Consider the following 22,170-nt stretch of genomic DNA (forward strand, 5'->3'; position numbering starts at 1 on the left):
AAAAACTAAAAATTTTGTGAAATTTTCTAAAACTTCACAAAATCTCGTAAAAATTTTGGGAAAATTTAGAGAAACTGCAAAAATCTTTAAAATTTTGTGAAATTTCGTAAAAATTCATGAAAATTTGCAAAACTCTTTGAAATTATGTGAAATTTTGTAAAACTCTTTAAAAATGTTGTGAAATTTTCTAAAACTTCACAAAACTTCGTAAAAATTTTGGGAAATTTTGAAAAAATCTTTAAAATTTTGTGAAATTCCGTAAAACTTCATGAAAATTTGCAAAACTCTTTGAAATTATGTGAAATTTTGTAAAACTCTTTAAAAATGTTGTGAAATTTTCTAAAACTTCACAAAACTTCGTAAAAATTTTGGGAAATTTTGAAAAAATCTTTAAAATTTTGTGAAATTTCGTAAAAATTCATGAAAATTTGCAACACTGTTTGAAATTATGTGAAATTTTAAAAAACTAAAAATTTTGTGAAATTTTCTAAAACTTCACAAAATCTCGTAAAAATTTTGGGAAAATTTAGAGAAACTGCAAAAATCTTTAAAATTTTGTGAAATTTCGTAAAAATTCATGAAAATTTGCAAAACTCTTTGAAATTATGTGAAATTTTGTAAAACTCTTTAAAAATGTTGTGAAATTTTCTAAAACTTCACAAAACTTCGTAAAAATTTTGGGAAATTTTGAAAAAATCTTTAAAATTTTGTGAAATTCCGTAAAACTTCATGAAAATTTGCAAAACTCTTTGAAATTATGTGAAATTTTGTAAAACTCTTTAAAAATGTTGTGAAATTTTCTAAAACTTCACAAAACTTCATAAAAATTTTGGGAAATTTTGAAAAAATCTTTAAAATTTTGTGAAATTCCGTAAAACTTCATGAAAATTTGCAAAACTCTTTGAAATTATGTGAAATTTTGTAAAACTCTTTAAAAATGTTGTGAAATTTTCTAAAACTTCACAAAACTTCGTAAAAATTTTGGGAAATTTTGAAAAAATCTTTAAAATTTTGTGAAATTCCGTAAAACTTCATGAAAATTTGCAAAACTCTTTGAAATTATGTGAAATTTTGTAAAACTCTTTAAAAATGTTGTGAAATTTTCTAAAACTTCACAAAACTTCGTAAAAATTTTGGGAAATTTTGAAAAAATCTTTAAAATTTTGTGAAATTTCGTAAAACTTCATAAAAATTTGCAAAACTCTTTGAAATTATGTGAAATTTTGTAAAACTCTTTAAAAATGTTGTGAAATTTTCTAAAACTTCACAAAATCTCGCAAAAATTTTGGGAAATTTTGAAAAAATCTTTAAAATTTTGTGAAATTTCGTAAAACTTCATGAAATTTTGCAAAATTCTTTAAAAATTTTGTGAAATTTTCTAAAACTTCACAAAATCTCGTAAAAATTTTGGGAAATTTTGCAAAAATCTTTAAAATTTTGTGAAATTTCCTAAAACTTTATGAAACTTCTCAAAACTTTTTAAAATTTTGCGAAACTCAGTAAAACTTGAAAAAAACTTTGTGAAAATTCCAAAACTTTTGTGACACATCGCAAACTTCTATAAAACTTCGAAACTTCTGTAAAACTTTGTGAAATTTCGTAAAACTTCATGAAACCTCGCAAAACTCTTTGCAACTTCACAAATTTTCGTGATTTTTTCCTAAACTTTGTAAAACTCTTCAAATTTTTGTAAAATTTTGTGAAACTTTTAAAATAATTGTAGTAACCCCTCAATTTTTATGTGGAAAATTCTGCACTTATAATTATTCAATCGGTATCTTACCTTCAACTTGAGGATTACGAATTTGTTCAAATATGGCTCGAGAAAAATAAAAAAAAAATCATTATAACGATTATCGCGCGCTATTTTTTTTTTTTTTTTTTTTCGTTTTAAAAAGGATCCGACGTAACGGGTATAACAGTGGCGTAGCTAACCGTCTCCGAATCACTACTCGATATCCCTTCCTCTCCGCCGATCACTCCGCTATCCATCGACCCGTAACAACTCACACCCGCGTTCCTATCGAATCTTCCGAAAAATACCGAATGCGTTTCGACGCTTTCCGCGCCCGATTCGCTACGAGCGTCTTCTAAACAACTTTCGTCCGTTTCGCTACCTATCGGCTCCAGAACGGTCAATTTCACGTTGTTCAAACGAGATTCGTTGGAATCGGAACTCAGGTAACCGGAATCTTCCGGTTTCAAAGTATTTTGCCAGGTGAGTTTGTCCTTGGAATGGTGGAACGGTCGCCGGGGGCTGACCACCGAATGGAAAATGAATTGATCGTTACAGCCTTTTTTTAAAATGAAATCTTCGGTTTGGATGAGGTTCGTTATGTTGCCGTTTCTTTTCGATTTTTGCAAAAGGCACAATTTGTATTCGTCGGTACGGGAATCTGAAGCGCCGCCGCCGCTACCGTTACCGGCACTCCGAATATGATCGATTTTTGATCGAAACGGATTGTTTTCTTCACCATTATCTATAAATTAAATAAACAAATTACAACAATTCACACAGAAAATTAGTTACATTGAAATACCTCGTATATCATTGAAAAAATAATTATAATCAATCTGGCAACGTCGCAAATGTTTATAGATACGTATAATGCGAATTTAAAAAGGGCAAAACTAACGATATAAAATTTGAGTATATGTGACAAAACGAAAAAGAAATCTGGCAACATGACATTTAAATCTTAGATGTTTAATAGTTGGAATCGAATTCATCTTGAAAAAAGATTTAAATTGTGTTTTATCTAGTTTAAAAACTGTATTATTTGCTCAAATTTCCTCGTATAGTTATTTATACAAATTGAAAAATATTTTTATTCGACTATAACTCATCAAATAAGTTACTAACAATTAAAAAATCCGGTACGGAATTATATCTTCGCTGATGATGGGTAGGCAACTGTCAATACGATGTTAGTGTAAAGAGGGTAATCTACCTAATAGGATCGACGCCAATTATTTTCATATAATTCCGTATTCAATTGAGTTATTTAAAAATGTTTGAATCTCTGTAAATCTTTGTAAAGTTTTATTAAACTTTATGAAACTTCGCATATTATGGTACAACTTGGTAAAACTCCGCAAAGATTCGAAAAAATTTTGTTAAATTCCGTAAAACTTCATAGGATTTCGTGAAAATGTGTAAAACTTTTGGGAAATTGTGAAATTTAGAAAAAAACTTCATAAACTTCTTTAAAACCTTTGAAAAATTCTATAGAACCTTGTAAACCTATGTAAAACTTTGTGATACTTTATGAAACCGTTTAAAACTTTGTAAAATATGGTACAACTTTGAAAAAACTTTGTTGGACTTTGCAAAACTATGTAAAACCTTGTAAACTTCTGTAAAACTTTGTGATGCTTCATAAAACCTTGTAAATTTCTGTAAAACTTTGTGATACTTCATGAAACCGTTTAAAACATTGTGAAACTTTGTAAAATATGGTACAACTTTGAAAAAACTTTGTTTGTTTTTGCAAAACTATGTAAAACCTTGTAAATATCTGTAAAACTTTGTGATGCTTCATAAAACCTTGTAAATTTCTGTAAAACTTTGTGATACTTCATAAAACCGTTTAAAACTCTATGAAACTTTGTAAAATATGGTACAACTTTGAAAAAACTTTGTTTGTTTTTGCAAAACTATGTAAAACCTTGTAAACTTCTGTAAAACTTTGTGATGCTTCATAAAACCTTGTAAATTTCTGTAAAACTTTGTGATGCTTCATAAAACCTTGTAAATTTCTGTAAAACTTTGTGATACTTCATGAAACCGTTTAAAACATTGTGAAACTTTGTAAAATATGGTACAACTTTGAAAAAACTTTGTTTGTTTTTGCAAAACTATGTAAAACCTTGTAAATATCTGTAAAACTTTGTGATGCTTCATAAAACCTTGTAAATTTCTGTAAAACTTTGTGATACTTCATAAAACCGTTTAAAACTCTATGAAACTTTGTAAAATATGGTACAACTTTGAAAAAACTTTGTTTGTTTTTGCAAAACTATGTAAAACCTTGTAAACTTCTGTAAAACTTTGTGATGCTTCATAAAACCTTGTAAATTTCTGTAAAACTTTGTGATACTTCATGAAACCGTTTAAAACATTGTGAAACTTTGTAAAATATGGTACAACTTTGAAAAAACTTTGTTTGTTTTTGCAAAACTATGTAAAACCTTGTAAATATCTGTAAAACTTTTTGATGCTTCATAAAACCGTTTAAAACATTGTGAAACTTTGTAAAATATGGTACAACTTTGAAAAAACTTTGTTTGTTTTTGCAAAACTATGTAAAACCTTGTAAATATCTGTAAAACTTTGTGATGCTTCATAAAACCTTGTAAACATCTGTAAAACTTTGTGATAATTCATGAAACCTTGTAAACATCTGTAAAACTTTGTGATACTTCATGAAACCGTTTAAAACTTTGTGAAACTTTGTAAAATATGGTACAACTTTGAAAAAACTTTGTTGGACTTTGCAAAACTTTGTAAAACTATGTGAAACTTTTTTAAACTTCTGTAAAACTTTGTGATACGTTATAAAACCGTTCAAAACTCTGTGAAACTTTGTAAAATATGGTACAACTTTGAAAAAACTTTGTTTGTTTTTGCAAAACTATGTAAAACCTTGTAAATATCTGTAAAACTTTGTGATGCTTCATAAAACCTTGTAAATTTCTGTAAAACTTTGTGATACTTCATGAAACCGTTTAAAACTTTATGAAACTTTGTAAAATATGGTACAACTTTGAAAAAACTTTGTTTGTTTTTGCAAAACTATGTAAAACCTTGTAAATATCTGTAAAACTTTGTGATGCTTCATAAAACCTTGTAAACATCTGTAAAACTTTGTGATAATTCATGAAACCTTGTAAACATCTGTAAAACTTTGTGATACTTCATGAAACCGTTTAAAACTTTGTGAAACTTTGTAAAATATGGTACAACTTTGAAAAAACTTTGTTGGACTTTGCAAAACTTTGCAAAACTATGTGAAACTTTTTTAAACTTCTGTAAAACTTTGTGATACGTTATAAAACCGTTCAAAACTCTGTGAAACTTTGTAAAATATGGTACAACTTTGAAAAAACTTTGTTGGACTTTGCAAAACTTTGTAAAACTCTGTGAAACTTTGTGAAATACGGTACAACTTTGAAAAAACTTTATTGGACTTTGCAAAACTATGTAAAACCTTGTAAATATCTGTAAAACTTTGTGATACTTCATAAAACCGTTCAAAACTCTGTGAAACTTTGTAAAATATGGTACATCTTTGAACAAACTTTGTTGGACTTTTAAAACTTTGTGTAACTTCTCGAAACTTTGTGAAACATTGTACAATTTTATGAATCTTTGTAAAACTTGGTGAAATAATTTTCTTATACTTTGTAAAACTCTGTGAGACTCCATTTGATTTTGTGAAATTTTGTGAAAATCCGCAAAACTTTTGTAAAACTTCTTGAAAGTTTGGATTAATTTTTGTAAAACTTTAAAAAAAAAATGTTCAAGTGTTTACAAAACTTTGCCGAAATCGTGACTCACCTAAACAATTCGAAATTTTTTGCGTCGAATCGATCCGATCGTATATCGGTGGCGGAATAAGGTCCGGTTGTACTTTCGATCTCTGCCTCCTACAATGTCTCTCTTCCAAAGTGAGTATCCTCCCTTTTTCTTCGTCGCTTATATAAGCGTATCCCTCATCTTTCCTGCTCGAACCGTTTCTCGTTTTAGCTTCATAAATTTCTCTCAAACTACCGAATAATCGATTGAAATTACCGGAATCGAGAGGTTCCTCAATCGAATCGACGACTTCGTCGCGATTACGAAAACTCCCATTGGTCGTGAGCAAAATATGCGAAGGACGTTCCAACGAATCCTCGTAATTATTCGATTGCGATTGCGATCTCCTAATCGAATTTCCATTCGATTTTCTATCTAAAGTATCTTGTTCGAATTCGTCGGAATCGTTTACGCGAATATAATTGTCCAAACAATCTTCGACTTCTATTAATAATTTTCCCGGTTTTTCGGCGGTTCCTTCATATTTAACTTTGAGCTGTTTCGTATCCAACGTCGAATAACGGGAATTGCTCGGCGTCGACGGGGCGCTACCGTAATTGTAACCGTTATTTACGTACACCTCGCTTACTAAACTGTATCCCTTATTTTTTTGTAGCAATTCGGCAAGTTTACAACTTTCCGTATTAACCGAACATCCTTTTTTCATTACTATTAGTTCGTAATCGTGTTCGTCTTCTTGTAGGGCTTCCATGTTGATTTTAGAAATCGTCATGTTGCCGGTTCTTTTATTTATTATCGCGTTTCTCATCGTCAATTCTTCGTGGTCCGGTAGAACGGAACTAAGACTCGGACTCGGTTGAGAAGAGGACGATACTTCCGCGTATTCGGAAGGCGTCGAAAAACCTTGAAAACAAAAATAATCGATTAATCGATAAAACAAGAAATCGTGAGTGGTGAGAAGAGGTTACTTCGAAGGGCAGCATACAAACCGAACATCCAACAAGACTTAACCAACTGGCCGTGAAATAAACTGGACGTAGACCGCGGATAAAAGCAGTGGAGTGTCGATTCCAAGGCTGCTATACTAAATACCTTAGCACCTGGTTCATCCACGATTCCAAGATAAACAGCTTCGTCGGAGCGAAAGACACCTCGAGTTAAGTGACTCTTTGGTGTACCGAGCAATTCGCTTCGATGGCGCGCGAAGCTCAATCGGCGATAAAATTCGAAGCGCGACCTACAGGCTGAACTTCCAACAAGACTGAACCAACTGGCCGTGAAATAAACTGGATATAGACCGCGGATAAAACGTCCAATCATTTTAAATGAACAAATCGCTAAGAGAAAGCGGTGGAGTGTCGATTCCAAGGCTGCTATACTAAATACCTTAGCACCTGGTTCATCCACGATTCCAAGATAAACAGCTTCGTCGGAGCGAAAGACACCTCGAGTTAAGTGACTCTTTGGTGTACCGAGCAATTCGCTTCGATGGCGCGCGAAGCTCAATCGGCGATAAAATTCGAAGCGCGACCTACAGGCTGAACTTCCAACAAGACTGAACCGACTGGCCGTGAAATAAACTGGATATAGACCGCGGATAAAACGTCCAATCATTTTAAATGAACAAATCGCTAAGAGAAAGCGGTGGAGTGTCGATTCCAAGGCTGCTATACTAAATACCTTAGCACCTGGTTCATCCACGATTCCAAGATAAACAGCTTCGTCGGAGCGAAAGACACCTCGAGTTAAGTGACTCTTTGGTGTACCGAGCAATTCGCTTCGATGGCGCGCGAAGCTCAATCGGCGATAAAATTCGAAGCGCGACCTACAGGCTGAACTTCCAACAAGACTGAACCGACTGGCCGTGAAATAAACTGGATATAGACCGCGGATAAAACGTCCAATCATTTTAAATGAACAAATCGCTAAGAGAAAGCGGTGGAGTGTCGATTCCAAGGCTGCTATACTAAATACCTTAGCACCTGGTTCATCCACGATTCCAAGATAAACAGCTTCGTCGGAGCGAAAGACACCTCGAGTTAAGTGACTCTTTGGTGTACCGAGCAATTCGCTTCGATGGCGCGCGAAGCTCAATCGGCGATAAAATTCGAAGCGCGACCTACAGGCTGAACTTCCAACAAGACTGAACCGACTGGCCGTGAAATAAACTGGATATAGACCGCGGATAAAACGTCCAATCATTTTAAATGAACAAATCGCTAAGAGAAAGCGGTGGAGTGTCGATTCCAAGGCTGCTATACTAAATACCTTAGCACCTGGTTCATCCACGATTCCAAGATAAACAGCTTCGTCGGAGCGAAAGACACCTCGAGTTAAGTGACTCTTTGGTGTACCGAGCAATTCGCTTCGATGGCGCGCGAAGCTCAATCGGCGATAAAATTCGAAGCGCGACCTACAGGCTGAACTTCCAACAAGACTGAACCGACTGGCCGTGAAATAAACTGGATATAGACCGCGGATAAAACGTCCAATCATTTTAAATGAACAAATCGCTAAGAGAAAGCGGTGGAGTGTCGATTCCAAGGCTGCTATACTAAATACCTTAGCACCTGGTTCATCCACGATTCCAAGATAAACAGCTTCGTCGGAGCGAAAGACACCTCGAGTTAAGTGACTCTTTGGTGTACCGAGCAATTCGCTTCAATGGCGCGCGAAGCTCAATCGGCGATAAAATTCGAAGCGCGACCTACAGGCTGAACTTCCAACAAGACTGAACCAACTGGCCGTGAAATAAACTGGATATAGACCGCGGATAAAACGTCCAATCATTTTAAATGAACAAATCGCTAAGAGAAAGCGGTGGAGTCTCGATTCCAAGGCTGCTATACTAAATACCTTAGCACCTGGTTCATCCACGATTCCAAGATAAACAGCTTCGTCGGAGCGAAAGACACCTCGAGTTAAGTGACTCTTTGGTGTACCGAGCAATTCGCTTCGATGGCGCGCGAAGCTCAATCGGCGATAAAATTCGAAGCGCGACCTACAGGCTGAACTTCCAACAAGACTGAACCGACTGGCCGTGAAATAAACTGGATATAGACCGCGGATAAAACGTCCAATCATTTTAAATGAACAAATCGCTAAGAGAAAGCGGTGGAGTGTCGATTCCAAGGCTGCTATACTAAATACCTTAGCACCTGGTTCATCCACGATTCCAAGATAAACAGCTTCGTCGGAGCGAAAGACACCTCGAGTTAAGTGACTCTTTGGTGTACCGAGCAATTCGCTTCGATGGCGCGCGAAGCTCAATCGGCGATAAAATTCGAAGCGCGACCTACAGGCTGAACTTCCAACAAGACTGAACCGACTGGCCGTGAAATAAACTGGATATAGACCGCGGATAAAACGTCCAATCATTTTAAATGAACAAATCGCTAAGAGAAAGCGGTGGAGTGTCGATTCCAAGGCTGCTATACTAAATACCTTAGCACCTGGTTCATCCACGATTCCAAGATAAACAGCTTCGTCGGAGCGAAAGACACCTCGAGTTAAGTGACTCTTTGGTGTACCGAGCAATTCGCTTCGATGGCGCGCGAAGCTCAATCGGCGATAAAATTCGAAGCGCGACCTACAGGCTGAACTTCCAACAAGACTGAACCAACTGGCCGTGAAATAAACTGGATATAGACCGCGGATAAAACGTCCAATCATTTTAAATGAACAAATCGCTAAGAGAAAGCGGTGGAGTGTCGATTCCAAGGCTGCTATACTAAATACCTTAGCACCTGGTTCATCCACGATTCCAAGATAAACAGCTTCGTCGGAGCGAAAGACACCTCGAGTTAAGTGAGTCTTTTTCGCTTGGCAAACACGCTACCGACTTCCAAACCGAGCAATTCGCAACGATCGTACGGGACTAACGGAGTGCGAGAAACTCTGCAAGATCGGATGTCCGGCGACTCGCGATATTGGGGTAGAAACATCCAGTTATTGGCTTATAAAGACACCGGGCAATAGGCTAAGACGACGTCATCTTTACATTATGAGCATCCCGGACGATCTGGAGTACTGCTGGCGTTTGGAGGAGGATAAACTTTAGATCACGGTCATATGTGAGGGGCAACTGCTTTTGGTAAGCGTCTCGAATGGCTTGGAGAGTGTTTGGAGCGTACGGTGTGATACTTTACCTTTACGCGGCGTTCTTTCCAAACTGTCCGTTTCGTATTCGACAGTTTGTTCTTCTTCCTCTTTGTTTTCCAATAGATTTTTATGTTTGGTGAATTCGTAAATGACGGCGTTCATTTGTTCCTTAGTTAAAGTGGCGATTTTCTCTTCTCTCCTATCAAATTCCGTACAATTTTTAACCATATCGGACGAAGGTAGTACAGGAACGGTACAATAAACGTCTTCTTCGTTTTTATTACGATTTATCGGCGGTAGTTTTTTATTTTGTTTTTCGGACGAAGCGGGAAGCGTTTTCGTCGGTAATCTTATCTTTTTCTGACAATTGTCGATCGAATTTAGCGCAACGTCGTTGGGAACTTTTATAATCGGTACATCCTCCAACCATTTCCTTATTCTTTGTTTACTTTCGTTCGTATTCGAAGTACAGTTACGGCACGCGGCTAACGACGGGAATTCGGGTAGTTTCCCGTTTACGGAATTGAAATCTTGCGGTTCGCAACCCGGACAACCGGTACAAGTTTTTCTTCGACTGTTTTCTCTCTTCAAACTTACGGTGCTGCTGCGTCGACTGATCGACGGAGCGTTCAAACCGTACAAAGTTTCCATCGGATACGGATTATCTTCTTCTTCCGGTATGTTCATCAAACTCGGTTGGAAGCGTTTGGATTCGAGTTTTTGTTTCGCTATCGAAATTACTTCGCGAATCTTCGATAAAAAATCGATCGCGCCCGGCGGCGGTTCCTGCGAAATAAATCGATTATTCATGACTACATCGGGGGCGGTTTCGACGAAAAATCAAATCAAATTTGTTCGCGGCAATCTACGAACCCGCCAAAACAACGAATGTGCAAATTGCCCAGAGAGAGTTGCTCCTCTGCAGGACTGAGATTGTGGTCGTCTTCGCTGGAAAGGGTTCATCAGGTTACAAGGAAACCGCAGAAGTTGCTGGCAGCCGGAGCGAGGGAAAATCTAATTGGTGAGAAGGAGGATTTCCGAGGTGTGTTCATCGATAACGATTCGGGATGATTGGCTTGTATTTTAGTTCCGCTTCGGGCAATCATTCACTGAAGGCTGTCCGTAGCGACGCTAGTTGTTCTTTCCAACGAAATCTCCAATAAAATCGATTTATTGGAATACTTTTAATAGTACAACCAACAATAACTCGTCCGGGGAATGGTTTCCGGAAAGATCATTGTTCAAAATGACTTGGAAGTCGTAAAAATCATTAAAGAGCGCTGCTTCAACACCAAATGGTGCTGAATATCTACAAGCTTAATCTTCGGGGGCGTGGAAAGATGTTTTGATGTCTATTTCTATGTGGTACGTTTTGTAAAGTGGGCGAATATGCACATTCGTAATTTTGGACAAAAAAACGAAGTAGAAACCTTGTAAGGGAAGCTAAAAAATATTCATACCAATAGCAAGTGCGGTTCGAAATAAGCCGGATTGAAATAGAGTTTCTTCCTGGTGGAACTGGTCAACGATTTGATATTTTCCGGTTTTTCTTCTCTTCCTTCCAACGTTTCGATAATCGAAACGTTTTCTTCGGGTAATTTTTCGTTCGTATTCGAATCTTGATGATAATTATCGAAAGAACAAAATTGAGATCGTCGACGAGAATTATAAGACTTCTGAGCGTGGATTACGACCGACGCCTGTAACCGAATAAACATTTAGAAAAAGAAGAAGAGTGTTTTTGACTAATAGAAAATTAATTTGTAGGCGATTAGCCGTAGAATAAATTATACGGTTAATTACTTACGTGTTTTTTGCGTTCTTCGTGTTGGTTGATTACGTCCGGCGTATTTTCGTTGTCGCTGCTGTTCGTGTCGCTGTACGCCGCATCGCCCGGTAGAAAATGTGTCGGTATAGACAAAAGTGGATTGCTTTTGACGATACCTTCTTCGATGTCCCTCGTACATCTACTATCTCGACGATTATCTCTAGAATTATTAGTTTTCTTCTTTCTGATATGCAAATAGAGAAAAACGGACGCGACGTAAATCAGACCCAGTAGGATCGAGCAAATTCCTATGGCGACGTATTCCGAAACGCTCAACGTATCGCTGGTAGCGTTTTCCTTCGTCGCGTTTTGGTCGATAACGAAGGCGACTTCACTTACGTCTACAACAAATAAATTTACGAATATTTACATACCGATAAGTGACAATAGTTAAATTATTAGCGCCATCTATCAACCAGACGCAGTTGAAACCGAACTAATCGAGTTGCCGAAACATTTCGCGTCGATTCTCGATTATTCACCACGCTCCTCCTAGGTCGGAATGAGCGGAAGTTTATGGAGGGTCGTTGGGCCCGTGTCGTAATTATATTAAATTTCGTAAAAGTATATTTTTGTTGTTTTATTCACCTCAAACCAAACCCCCCTCCCAAAATTACTAATATACCGAGCGAACTACTAAACTCCTTCTTTCTACTACCCCCGTCCCTTCATTTTTAATCCCTATAACAGAAAATTACCCCCCAATGGGTTTGAGTTTCGAAAATGGTTAGCGAGTTGTCGGTAGACAATTGGATATGATTTGGGCAGCGGTTCGAAAAGTTTGCCAGCATTGGATTGTTTCATAGACGACCTGGAACGTGCAGAAAGCGATTTACGTCTTTTAGTGATAACCTGACCCCTAAAACGCCCGCGATTGGTCGAAAACTTCAGATAAACCAAGAGATTTTTAGATTGTTGCATTGAAGAGCAGATTTAGTCGTCGATATGTGATACAACGCTTTTATTCAAAAGGTATTAGTCCGACCAATACGGCGCGAGCTAGAAGACGTAGTATGCATTTCAAACATCGCGTGTTAAGTGAAAATTTGGTTAGGAGAAAGCTGTGTGCAAGATGGTTGCCGCGTTGGCTCATAATGGAACGAAAACAGCGTCGTGGAGGTGTTTTTTTTTTCGAGTGTTTGGGAATGTTTCGCAGAAATAGAACCGTGGGTCCATCACTTCATACCCGAAACCAAAATAACAATCAAAACGGTCGAGTAAATCGAATAAAAAAGGAGAATCGGCTCCGAAGAAGGAAAAGACCGTTCCAACTGCAGGAAAAGTCATGGCGTCGGGTTTCGCTGACACATACGTAATTCCAATAGTCGAAATTAATGAATCGCTACATTATGCACCAGATTTAGTCCCCTCGGATTATTTTCTGTTCCTATACTCGACAAAATGGTGTTTCATTTGTCGGACATAGTACTTCTGGAACCATCCTCGTAAATATAAACAAATATTGAGAAACATCTGCGGATACAAAAAGAATTATACTTACTGCTGGCTAGTTGGTTGCTCGAAGACCCGACTACTCGGAAAGCTACACATGGCGAAAACAGCATTTGAATTCTGGGAAAGTCCGTCGATTCTAATTCGGTTTCTCTGCACACGAGGTTCACTATTATTAATTTGCCCGACAACTTGTTGCGTAATTCGCCGTTTCCTGACCACTGAAATCGATTTAAAAGGATATTTGATTTTAGTTGGATTTTTCTGCTCGAAATTATTTACAAAGCTACCGATCCTGGACGTTCTGTATCGGCTATATTCATGTAGTCGATTAAAAATCATTATGGAAGTTGGTGTACGTTTTTTTCTTTTTCATTTACCTCGTATATTTAAATAACAAAGTTCTAATAAAAACAAAAATGATTGACAACAATGTAAATACAACATAACCTCTATTCAAAATTCTATATTTCAAATTAATCTAAATCAGTATGTTAGTTAAGTTTCGAGATATGGCAACACTGATGTGAATATGTCAAAACTGTCATTGCTGTTATGAAGTTAGCGACAGTTCGTCCAAAATCGGCTGTTGTGATGTTGTGACATTTGGTAATTTGTCGTAAAATGTGGGCAACGATGGGCAAATCAAAATTTTAATGAGACAAAGTTTATTTTGATTATTTTTACGTCGTTTCTCGTAAATTAAGTCCATTATTTCCAGGAATTTAAACAAAAAAATCAAAATTGTGAGAAATTCGAGGTGGTATTTACGGGGTAGTTAAAAATTTATAACATATTTATTATAAAAAACGTAACACCCTGTACAACGTAAGATAAATTAAAAAATGGAGACCTAGTGCGGCCAAAACATTCGAATAGTAGTAAAAATTCTGGAAATTCATTTATTTCGTTAATTTTCCATTGAATATGATACGGGGTGAATCAAAATACTAATAGATTATTTTTTCGGTTTTTTCGAGTGAATCGAATCAAATTCATTGAAAAATTATACTTATATCTTTTTAAATACCCAGTAGTTTGAGTCCCAGCTCTATATTATTTTGATGTCAAGCTGATTCGAAACATACTATTAAATATAGGGTGTTTCACTTAAAAACGATTTATATGATGCGGCACATAATAACGGAACACCCTGTAAGATTCTAAATAATTCTAAAATACAATAACTTGTGATGGTTATAATCCCTCAAATTTTCAAATTTATATGTCAAAGGAGAAAGGAGACATCGAGTATTATCACATTACTCAATCGCCCTGTATATTTAAGTTTGAAAAAACTGCGAAAAATTCAAAAAATCGCTTGAAATTTCTTGAAAAATAACTATTTTGGGATGCAATCGATATGGAAAGCTGAAAAACATTTTTATAAATTCATTTTATGCGGTCGCAATTTTGAATTTTCGAAATTAGAAACCCCGCCAATTCAATCAATTTAATTTTGTTATTTTCACTTTCATATACATTTTCTGATGATATTATTATAGAAATTGATAATTTTACCTGCAAAAACGTACGTCCGTTATCCTTTTGGAGCTTGAAAGGAATATCAGAACCAACTGGATTCCGTAAATCAACCCAACCATCTGATGACATATATTTAGCGCCAGATACTGCGCAAATAGATGAACGAACACCTAAAGAAAAAAAAACAAACGCAATTACTACGTTCATCATTTATGATTTAGTATCTGCGAGGTGGTTCTTAGAACCTCTCGGTATGAGTCTTGGCGACTGGAAGTGCTAACCATCCAAATTTTATGTCTACCAATATTGAAATTCCTTTGATTTGTCACCAAACTAAGAAATAAGTCAAAATGGAGAAGGTGGTTGATTGTTTTCCAGGATACCTAAAAAACAAATTTTTCCTGGAGCGGAAGAGAAAGCTTGGAAATCGCCCTCGAGCATTACGAAAGCTGAGGAGGCTTTAGCTGATTTCCTTTTTCTCCTGGACTACTTTCTGGGCGTCCCACAATCTTTTCTGGTGAATCGAGGTCTAGAATTTCACCTTGATGCTTATTGTTTATCAAATTCGTCTTGTAAGAATCTTGAAGTTCCATAGCTTGACGCCTAGCACTGTTCGAGCTCTACCAACCGGTACTGGAGATAGTACGCAGCTAGCATGAACTAGAACCCACTCAAGTCGTCTCTCTTGTGAGTCTGTATTCCCCGTGGAAGCCGCCGTCTAACGTTACGTCGTTGGGGAGGCTTTAGCTGATTTGCTTTTTCTTCTGGACTACTTTTTGGGCGTCCCACAATCTTTTCTGGTGAATCGAGGTCTAGATTTTCACCTTGATGCTTATTGTTTATCAAATTCGTCTTGTAAGAATCTTGAAGTTCCATAGCTTGACGCCTAGCACTGTTCGAGCTCTACCAACCGGTACTGGAGATAGTACGCAGCTAGCATGAACTAGAACCCATTCTAGTCGTCTCTCTTGTGAGCATTACGTCGCTGGGGAGGCTTTAGCTGATTTGCTTTTTCTTCTGGACTACTTTTTGGGCGTCCCACAATCTTTTCTGGTGAATCGAGGTCTAGATTTTCACCTTGATGCTTATTGTTTATCAAATTCGTCTTGTAAGAATCTTGAAGTTCCATAGCTTGACGCCTAGCACTGTTCGAGCTCTACCAACCGGTACTGGAGATAGTACGCAGCTAGCATGAACTAGAACCCACTCAAGTCGTTTCTCTCGTGAGTCTGTATTCCCCGTGGAAGCCGCCGTCTAACGTTACGTCGTTGGGGAGGCTTTAGCTGATTTGCTTTTTCTTCTGGACTACTTTTTGGGCGTCCCACAATCTTTTCTGGTGAATCGAGGTCTAGAATTTCATCTGGATTCTTATTGTTTAACAAATTCGTCGTGTATGAATCCATAGCTTGACGCCTAGTACTGTTCGAGCTCTACCAACCAGTACTGGAGATAGTACGTAGCTAGCATGAACTAGAACCCACTCAAGTCGTTTCTCTCGTGAGTCTGTATTCCCCGTGGAAGCCGCCGTCTAACGTTACGTCGCTGGGGAGGCTTTAGCTGATTTGCTTTTTCTTCTGGACTACTTTTTGGGCGTCCCACAATCTTTTCTGGTGAATCGAGGTCTAGAATTTCATCTGGATTCTTATTGTTTAATAAATTCGTCGTGTATGAATCCATAGCTTGACGCCTAGTACTGTTCGAGCTTTACCAACCAGTACTGGAGATAGTACGTAGCTAGCATGAACTAGAACCCATTCTAGTCGTTTCTCTTGTGAGCATTACGTCGCAGGGGAGGTTTTAGCTAGGCGTATGCCACAGATGTGAATGCTTTTTGTAGTTTCAGCTGGAACAAACCGATAAACAAGATTTTCTAGAGAAGTAGCCTCGAGGAAGCTTTCCAATCAATAGATACTCTTTTGTTTGGTCGTGATTCGCTCGAAGGTATGAGGTCCATTGTGTTAAACTTTATTTCGTAAACTAGCTAATCACCTTCCCGTTTGTTTCCATTTCAAAGCCCATTTCCGATCCAAAATAAAGATTTTTCACTTTTTCTATTTATAATTTCGCTATTTTTTCGATTTCGATTCGATTCTATTTTGTAGGCGAAGTTTGAAGTGATTTATTGATTTATTGAGAGCTTTTTTTTTAACCATACATGGAGCTCATTCTTTGAAAAAAACCAGATACATTAAACGCGTTTAACGTGTCTTCAATGACAATTCAGAGGTACGTTGTTAGCCGTGTTTAATGATTAATTAAAACAAAGGTATGTGATTATACGGGGGTGTGTTGATAATTCTACACGTCACCACGAGCTGTTACCTCATAGAAAAACATACTGAGTATACGGGGTGGACGTTGAATCACTGCAACGGCTAAAACTCTTGTAGAGGACTAAGCTAGAGACAGATTTTTAGTTCAGATCGACCACAACAGGATATTAGTTTAAAAAATTCTAGTTTCTAGTCTGGTGTCGCAAATTTTGTGGTTGTTATCTGCCCTCAAAACTTTGTTTTTGATTTTTATCATTTAACTTTATCTATAATTCAATAAGGGTTACGTCAATACAAAATGCCAACATTGAAATATGAAAATTTCGATGCTCAAACAATTTTAATTCGAATTATATCGAGCGTGAAAGATAAATTATGATAATAATATCATTACGTTTTTTTTTAAATTATGTTCGATTAACTTTAAACACTTAAAAAGTGGGTTATAGAATCAAATTACTGTACAAAAACCGTTGTTTACCATGAACATGTGATATTTTGATGTTTGCCGCATCACAGATGATCGAAATGTTCTATTATGGTAACTTTCATTATAATGAACCACAAAAATTCGAAAAAATAGAAAAAATCTGGTGGTTCTATTTAAAGAAATTTGATATTTATGAAGTTAAACTTTGATAACTTTTTATACGCACCCTGTATAAAATAAGAAAAATTTTAACATATATTCAAATACGTGTGACCTTGCTAAAAGCAATCGAATAGAAATTATTTTCATATCTTTAAGGGTGTCCTCGTAAAAAAATAATTTATAAGGGTTAAAATTTTTCCAAAAAAAATTAATAACTCAAAAAATATACATTTTTCGAAAAAAGTTTTTAGACAAAAGTATATTAAAATTTTACGTAGATTTCAAAAATGTATTAATATACAGGGTGTTCTATTCAAAATAACAAAGTTATAGTCGATTTCCGGTAGAACCGGAAGTCGGCCATCTTTGAAAATATTCTAGTTAAAAAGATCGTATCCGAAAACTAAAACGTATAAATTTTCATGATTCTACTATAAGTATTTTGTCATATATATACAGATAGTTTTAACTCGTCGTGTTGGACACCCTGTATAGTTAAGAAAATCTGATACAGAAACTTTTCATACAACCCTCGTAGCGATATAATGAAACGCGACGCGTCAATTTACGTTTTAATTTCAATAAAACATCCGTAATCGACTTCCGCGTTATATTAAAAATTAAAAAAAAAAAACCGGGGGGGTTGAGGGGGGCGGAAGGGGAAGAGCTTCTTATGAACAATTGTTCGAGAAGCGTGACTTAAAAGTGAGATGTTTATCGACTAATAAACATTCATAACCAAAACGAATAAAATTAACGAGCAGCATCGCACTCGAAATACGCGGATACGTTTAAATCGCATTCACCGCAATCGAAAATTATTTTGAATTCTCACGCCGGTGTTGCAGAACTGAATTTTGGATTTTTTTATAAAGGACAGTTAGTTTACGCGACGTTTCGATAATTTAACGCAATAATATAATTACGATTTACCTATTATAAAAAAGTAGTTACTTATAGTCCAGTCAATTTATATTATCCTGAGTATTTATCTCGATTTTCATGGAAAAAAAATTGGATTCGGGTTTTATTTTAAAGTCTATTCTGGGTTTCTTTTTCCACGGGGCCGCCCATGACGAAAAAACCATCCCTTCTCAACCAATACCAAGTTTTTTCGACTTATTACATATGTTTCTATTTTAGGCCTATTCTGTTCAAAATATGATTCAAAATTGAAAATTTGCGTCTTGTTAATCAATAAATCACCTACATCATAAATATCAAAACCAAAATTTTCGTCTAGTACATTCAGTTCCAAGAATTTTTGAATCTCTATAATTAAATCAAATTTTTTCGATATTTCGTATTGATGACCTTTTATTAAAAAAAAAGAAAAAACAATTTTACAACATTTTATAACAGAAAATAAATGACTTCTACTATACATCTCCTAAATAATTACGAAATTTAATATTTAAACAACCACTTTCCTGGCTATAATGCCTCGACGAATATTGGATTACATCACTTCTGAAAAACGTGATGTCAATCGACTCTTTTATCGATTTTCGACTAGTTTCGACGTTATTACGTTTCGTCAGAGTGGTATAACAAACTCTCGTTCGAGTTTGAGACCCGAATTTGGGTCGGTGGACGCTATCTGGCGCCATCTTCACTTTCAACTGCGAACCACTGGTCAGATATATTGATATTTCATAGTTCGTAACGCAGTTTTATTTTTTTTATCGTATTGATGATCTTTTAGTCTATTTTCTAAATACTGAGACGTTTGCCCTATGTAATTCTTTTGTTTTTTGGTTTTTCAGCATTTAGTGAATATAAATAAGGAAATTATCAGTGTCAAACTTAAAAAAAAAAACGATTTTATCTTTCCTCGTCTTCGTCTAAGATGTGAAATCGTTTCATTTCTATATTTTTGACAAATTTCATTCGCCATTTAAATGAATTAAAACGAAGTCTTTGCCAGAGCGTTTTCGTAGTGGAATTGTGGCGACATTAAACACCAAAGTGTACTAATTCTAATATATTAGGAGCTCTAATATATTAATTATATATTCATCGTATGGGAATTGATTCACATAGAATTGCGGCGCGATAAATTTTAAAAAACTTAAATAATCAAATTGACGTTCAATATAGAAATATTAAGCGTATTGATTCACATTTAATACACAATTTCCAGACAATGAACACATTAGTGTTAGTGTTAGTACACTTTGGTATTTAATTTTGCCACAATCCCACTACGAAAACGCTTTTATATATGTAGACCCATAGAAACGGAATTATTGCTTGTTGAAAGTTGATTAGTACTTTCAAAAGCAAAAATAAAAAGTTTCCACGTACAATAATCCAAAATCGATGAATTTTTTCCTTTATTTTCATTTTGTGTACATGTTCCTAGCATCAAAACTAAACTAGTTATGAAAATAATACTTACGCCCTTGAAGGGAGAAAATTGTAGGTTTTCGTTTACTTAAAATTTTTTATAGAGTAAAAATATTGTGAGATGTGGTGAATTAAAGTTAGCGTGCGTTCCGAAACTGCCTCTGCCATTCCACAATCCCACAAATAAAATAATCAAGCTTATCGAGATATTGAGAGATCGAGTACAACTTACCGTTGAAGGATATTTCTTTTCCAGGATAAATAACTTGTCCTTTCAGAGGAAGGTAAACGAATGGTATTTGTTGCGAAGTGGATCCACCGACGAAAGGTGCCAACAAGCATTCTATAAAATAAAAATAGTAATTTATAAATCGTTCTGATATTCTTTTGTTAAAATCGATTTTTAAAACGAAAAGATCGTTAAAAACAATAACAATAAACTAAACGCGCATTTCGACTCAATCGAAAGACACGATTGGAGGCCCTCCACACCCCACATGTTCACCCTCCAATCACCACACCGTCCGAAATTTTTTGCCAGGACGTTAATTGAAGCCTCAAACACGTTACATAACTTTTACAGGGTGAAAGTTCTTTGTTTGTTGATCCCTATCCATTTTTTCAACGGTCTACTTCTTCTTCGGATTCCCTTTTTCCCTCATTTCCATTTCCCAGTTAGTTGGAAAGGTTATGCTTTCAGTATTTTGGCATGCTCATGGAATATCGAGTACTTCACAGAGTTTTTGGATCGTTCGGATGCAAAAAATGAAGGAAAAACCACTGCTTCATCAAGACAATGCACCAAATCGATGGCAACGATGGTTAAATTGAACGAATCGCTTCATCATTCACCGTATAGTTCAGATCTGACTCCCAGTGACCGTTAATATATAAAAAAAATGCTCGTCGGTAAGAAATGAAAAAGCAATTGATGAAAATGAAGACTATTTTGAGGCAGAAGCTATTATAGATGCGTTGAAATGTTTGTATCGATCTTTGTTTTTTAATTTAATTGCAAAATCACAATTTACCAAAAAAAAAAATACAGAGTAATAAGTAAATGATATGATTTCTTGCTAAATGACTTGAGGCGGGCACCATCCACTGATGGGTCTCCGTAGATCACTCTATGAGGTCTTCTGGCCAGTGTCTGGGTCTTCTTAGATTACTCTGAGGTCTTCTGGCTACCGTCTGGGTCTCCGTAGATCAATCTGAGGTCTTCTGGCTACCGTCTGGGCCACCGTAGATCAATCTGAGGTCTTCTGGCTACCGTCTGGGTCACCGTAGATCAATCTGAGGTCTTCCGGCTACCGTCTGGGTCACCGTAGATCAATCTGAGGTCTTCCGGCTACCGTCTGGGTCACCGTAGATCAATCTGAGGTCTTCTGGCTACCGTCTGGGCCACCGTAGATCAATCTGAGGTCTTCCGGCTACCGTCTGGGCCACCGTAGATCAATCTGAGGTCTTCCGGCTACCGTCTGGGTCACCGTAGATCAATCTGAGGTCTTCCGGCTACCGTCTGGGTCACCGTAGATCAATCTGAGGTCTTCTGGCCAGTGTCAGGATCTTCTTAGATTACTCTGAGGTCTTCTGGCTAGCGTATGGGTCTCCGTAGATCAATCTGAGGTCTTCTGGCTACCGTCTGGGCCACCGTAGATCAATCTGAGGTCTTCCGGCTACCGTCTGGGTCTCCGTAGATCAATCTGAGGTCTTCTGGCCAGTGTCAGGATCTTCTTAGATTACTCTGAGGTCTTCTGGCTACCGTCTGGGTCTCCGTAGATCAATCTGAGGTCTTCTGGCTAACGTCTGGCTCTCCGTAGATCACTCGATGAGGTTTTATGGCCAGCGTCTTCTCTGTTCCACTGGATCTTTGTGAAGCTTGGATGTTAGTAGATTTTGGTGGTTTTCGTGGCGGTTTTTATTTCTTATCGCTGAATAACTTCATTGATGATTGAAATACCGAGGTCTGTGTCTAATGTGTAGTAGCTTATGTTCATATTGGTCTTTGGATGATTTTGTACGTAACTATCTTATTTTCCGTTGTTAACTGCGATCGTCTGGTCCAAGTGTAGTCCGAGGTATTTGATTTATGTTTTCACTTCAGACACCTCGTTTGGTGGAGAACGTGTTGACTTCCATTCTCCAAATGATGTAGCCATTCTCGTAAAGTCTGTATCTGGAGACATTATTGCAGTATCGTCTGCGAAGGTGGCGATTAGAGTTGGAATATCATCGGTATACATAAGGGCCAAGGACGCTACCTTGGGGAACGCCCGATTTTATGGGTTTGGACTTTGATTTGTATATATCTATTACTTGGATAAGATTTAAGTAAAAGTAAAATGTGATGGGGTAATTTTTTGCGTTTTAGTGTTTTTGTCGCTATTTTGTATTTATTAGTCCGGTATCTAGTATCTAGAAATAAATTTCAAGACCTGCAAGTTTCGTATACGTTTAATTTAAATAAAATTACATATTTTATACATCGATACACCAAATTAGGATCCTAATTCTGCTTGGATTTCGGCGAAGGTTTTCCCCTTAGTTTCCG

The 22,170-nt window shown here is 36.5% G+C and overlaps 1 protein-coding gene across 1 annotated transcript in view; it reads right to left on the bottom strand.

Annotated features, from left to right (window-relative positions):
• Positions 1–1,730: 1,730 nt before the first annotated feature.
• LOC130449117 (uncharacterized) overlaps positions 1,731–22,170 on the bottom strand; it is a 95,116-nt gene continuing 74,676 nt past the window's right edge. Inside the window, exons 4-11 of the mRNA XM_056786803.1 lie at positions 19,852–19,962; positions 14,442–14,575; positions 12,970–13,141; positions 11,448–11,809; positions 11,101–11,340; positions 9,688–10,426; positions 5,561–6,442; positions 1,731–2,480 (exon numbers count right to left, since the gene is read on the bottom strand). Of these exons, the coding sequence (XP_056642781.1) occupies positions 1,891–2,480; positions 5,561–6,442; positions 9,688–10,426; positions 11,101–11,340; positions 11,448–11,809; positions 12,970–13,141; positions 14,442–14,575; positions 19,852–19,962 (3,230 nt within the window). The 3' untranslated portion in view covers positions 1,731–1,890. The remainder of the gene's footprint in view (positions 2,481–5,560; positions 6,443–9,687; positions 10,427–11,100; positions 11,341–11,447; positions 11,810–12,969; positions 13,142–14,441; positions 14,576–19,851; positions 19,963–22,170) is intronic.

The sequence above is a fragment of the Diorhabda sublineata genome, chromosome 9, assembly GCF_026230105.1.
Source record: "Diorhabda sublineata isolate icDioSubl1.1 chromosome 9, icDioSubl1.1, whole genome shotgun sequence".
Classification (NCBI taxonomy): domain Eukaryota; kingdom Metazoa; phylum Arthropoda; class Insecta; order Coleoptera; family Chrysomelidae; genus Diorhabda; species Diorhabda sublineata.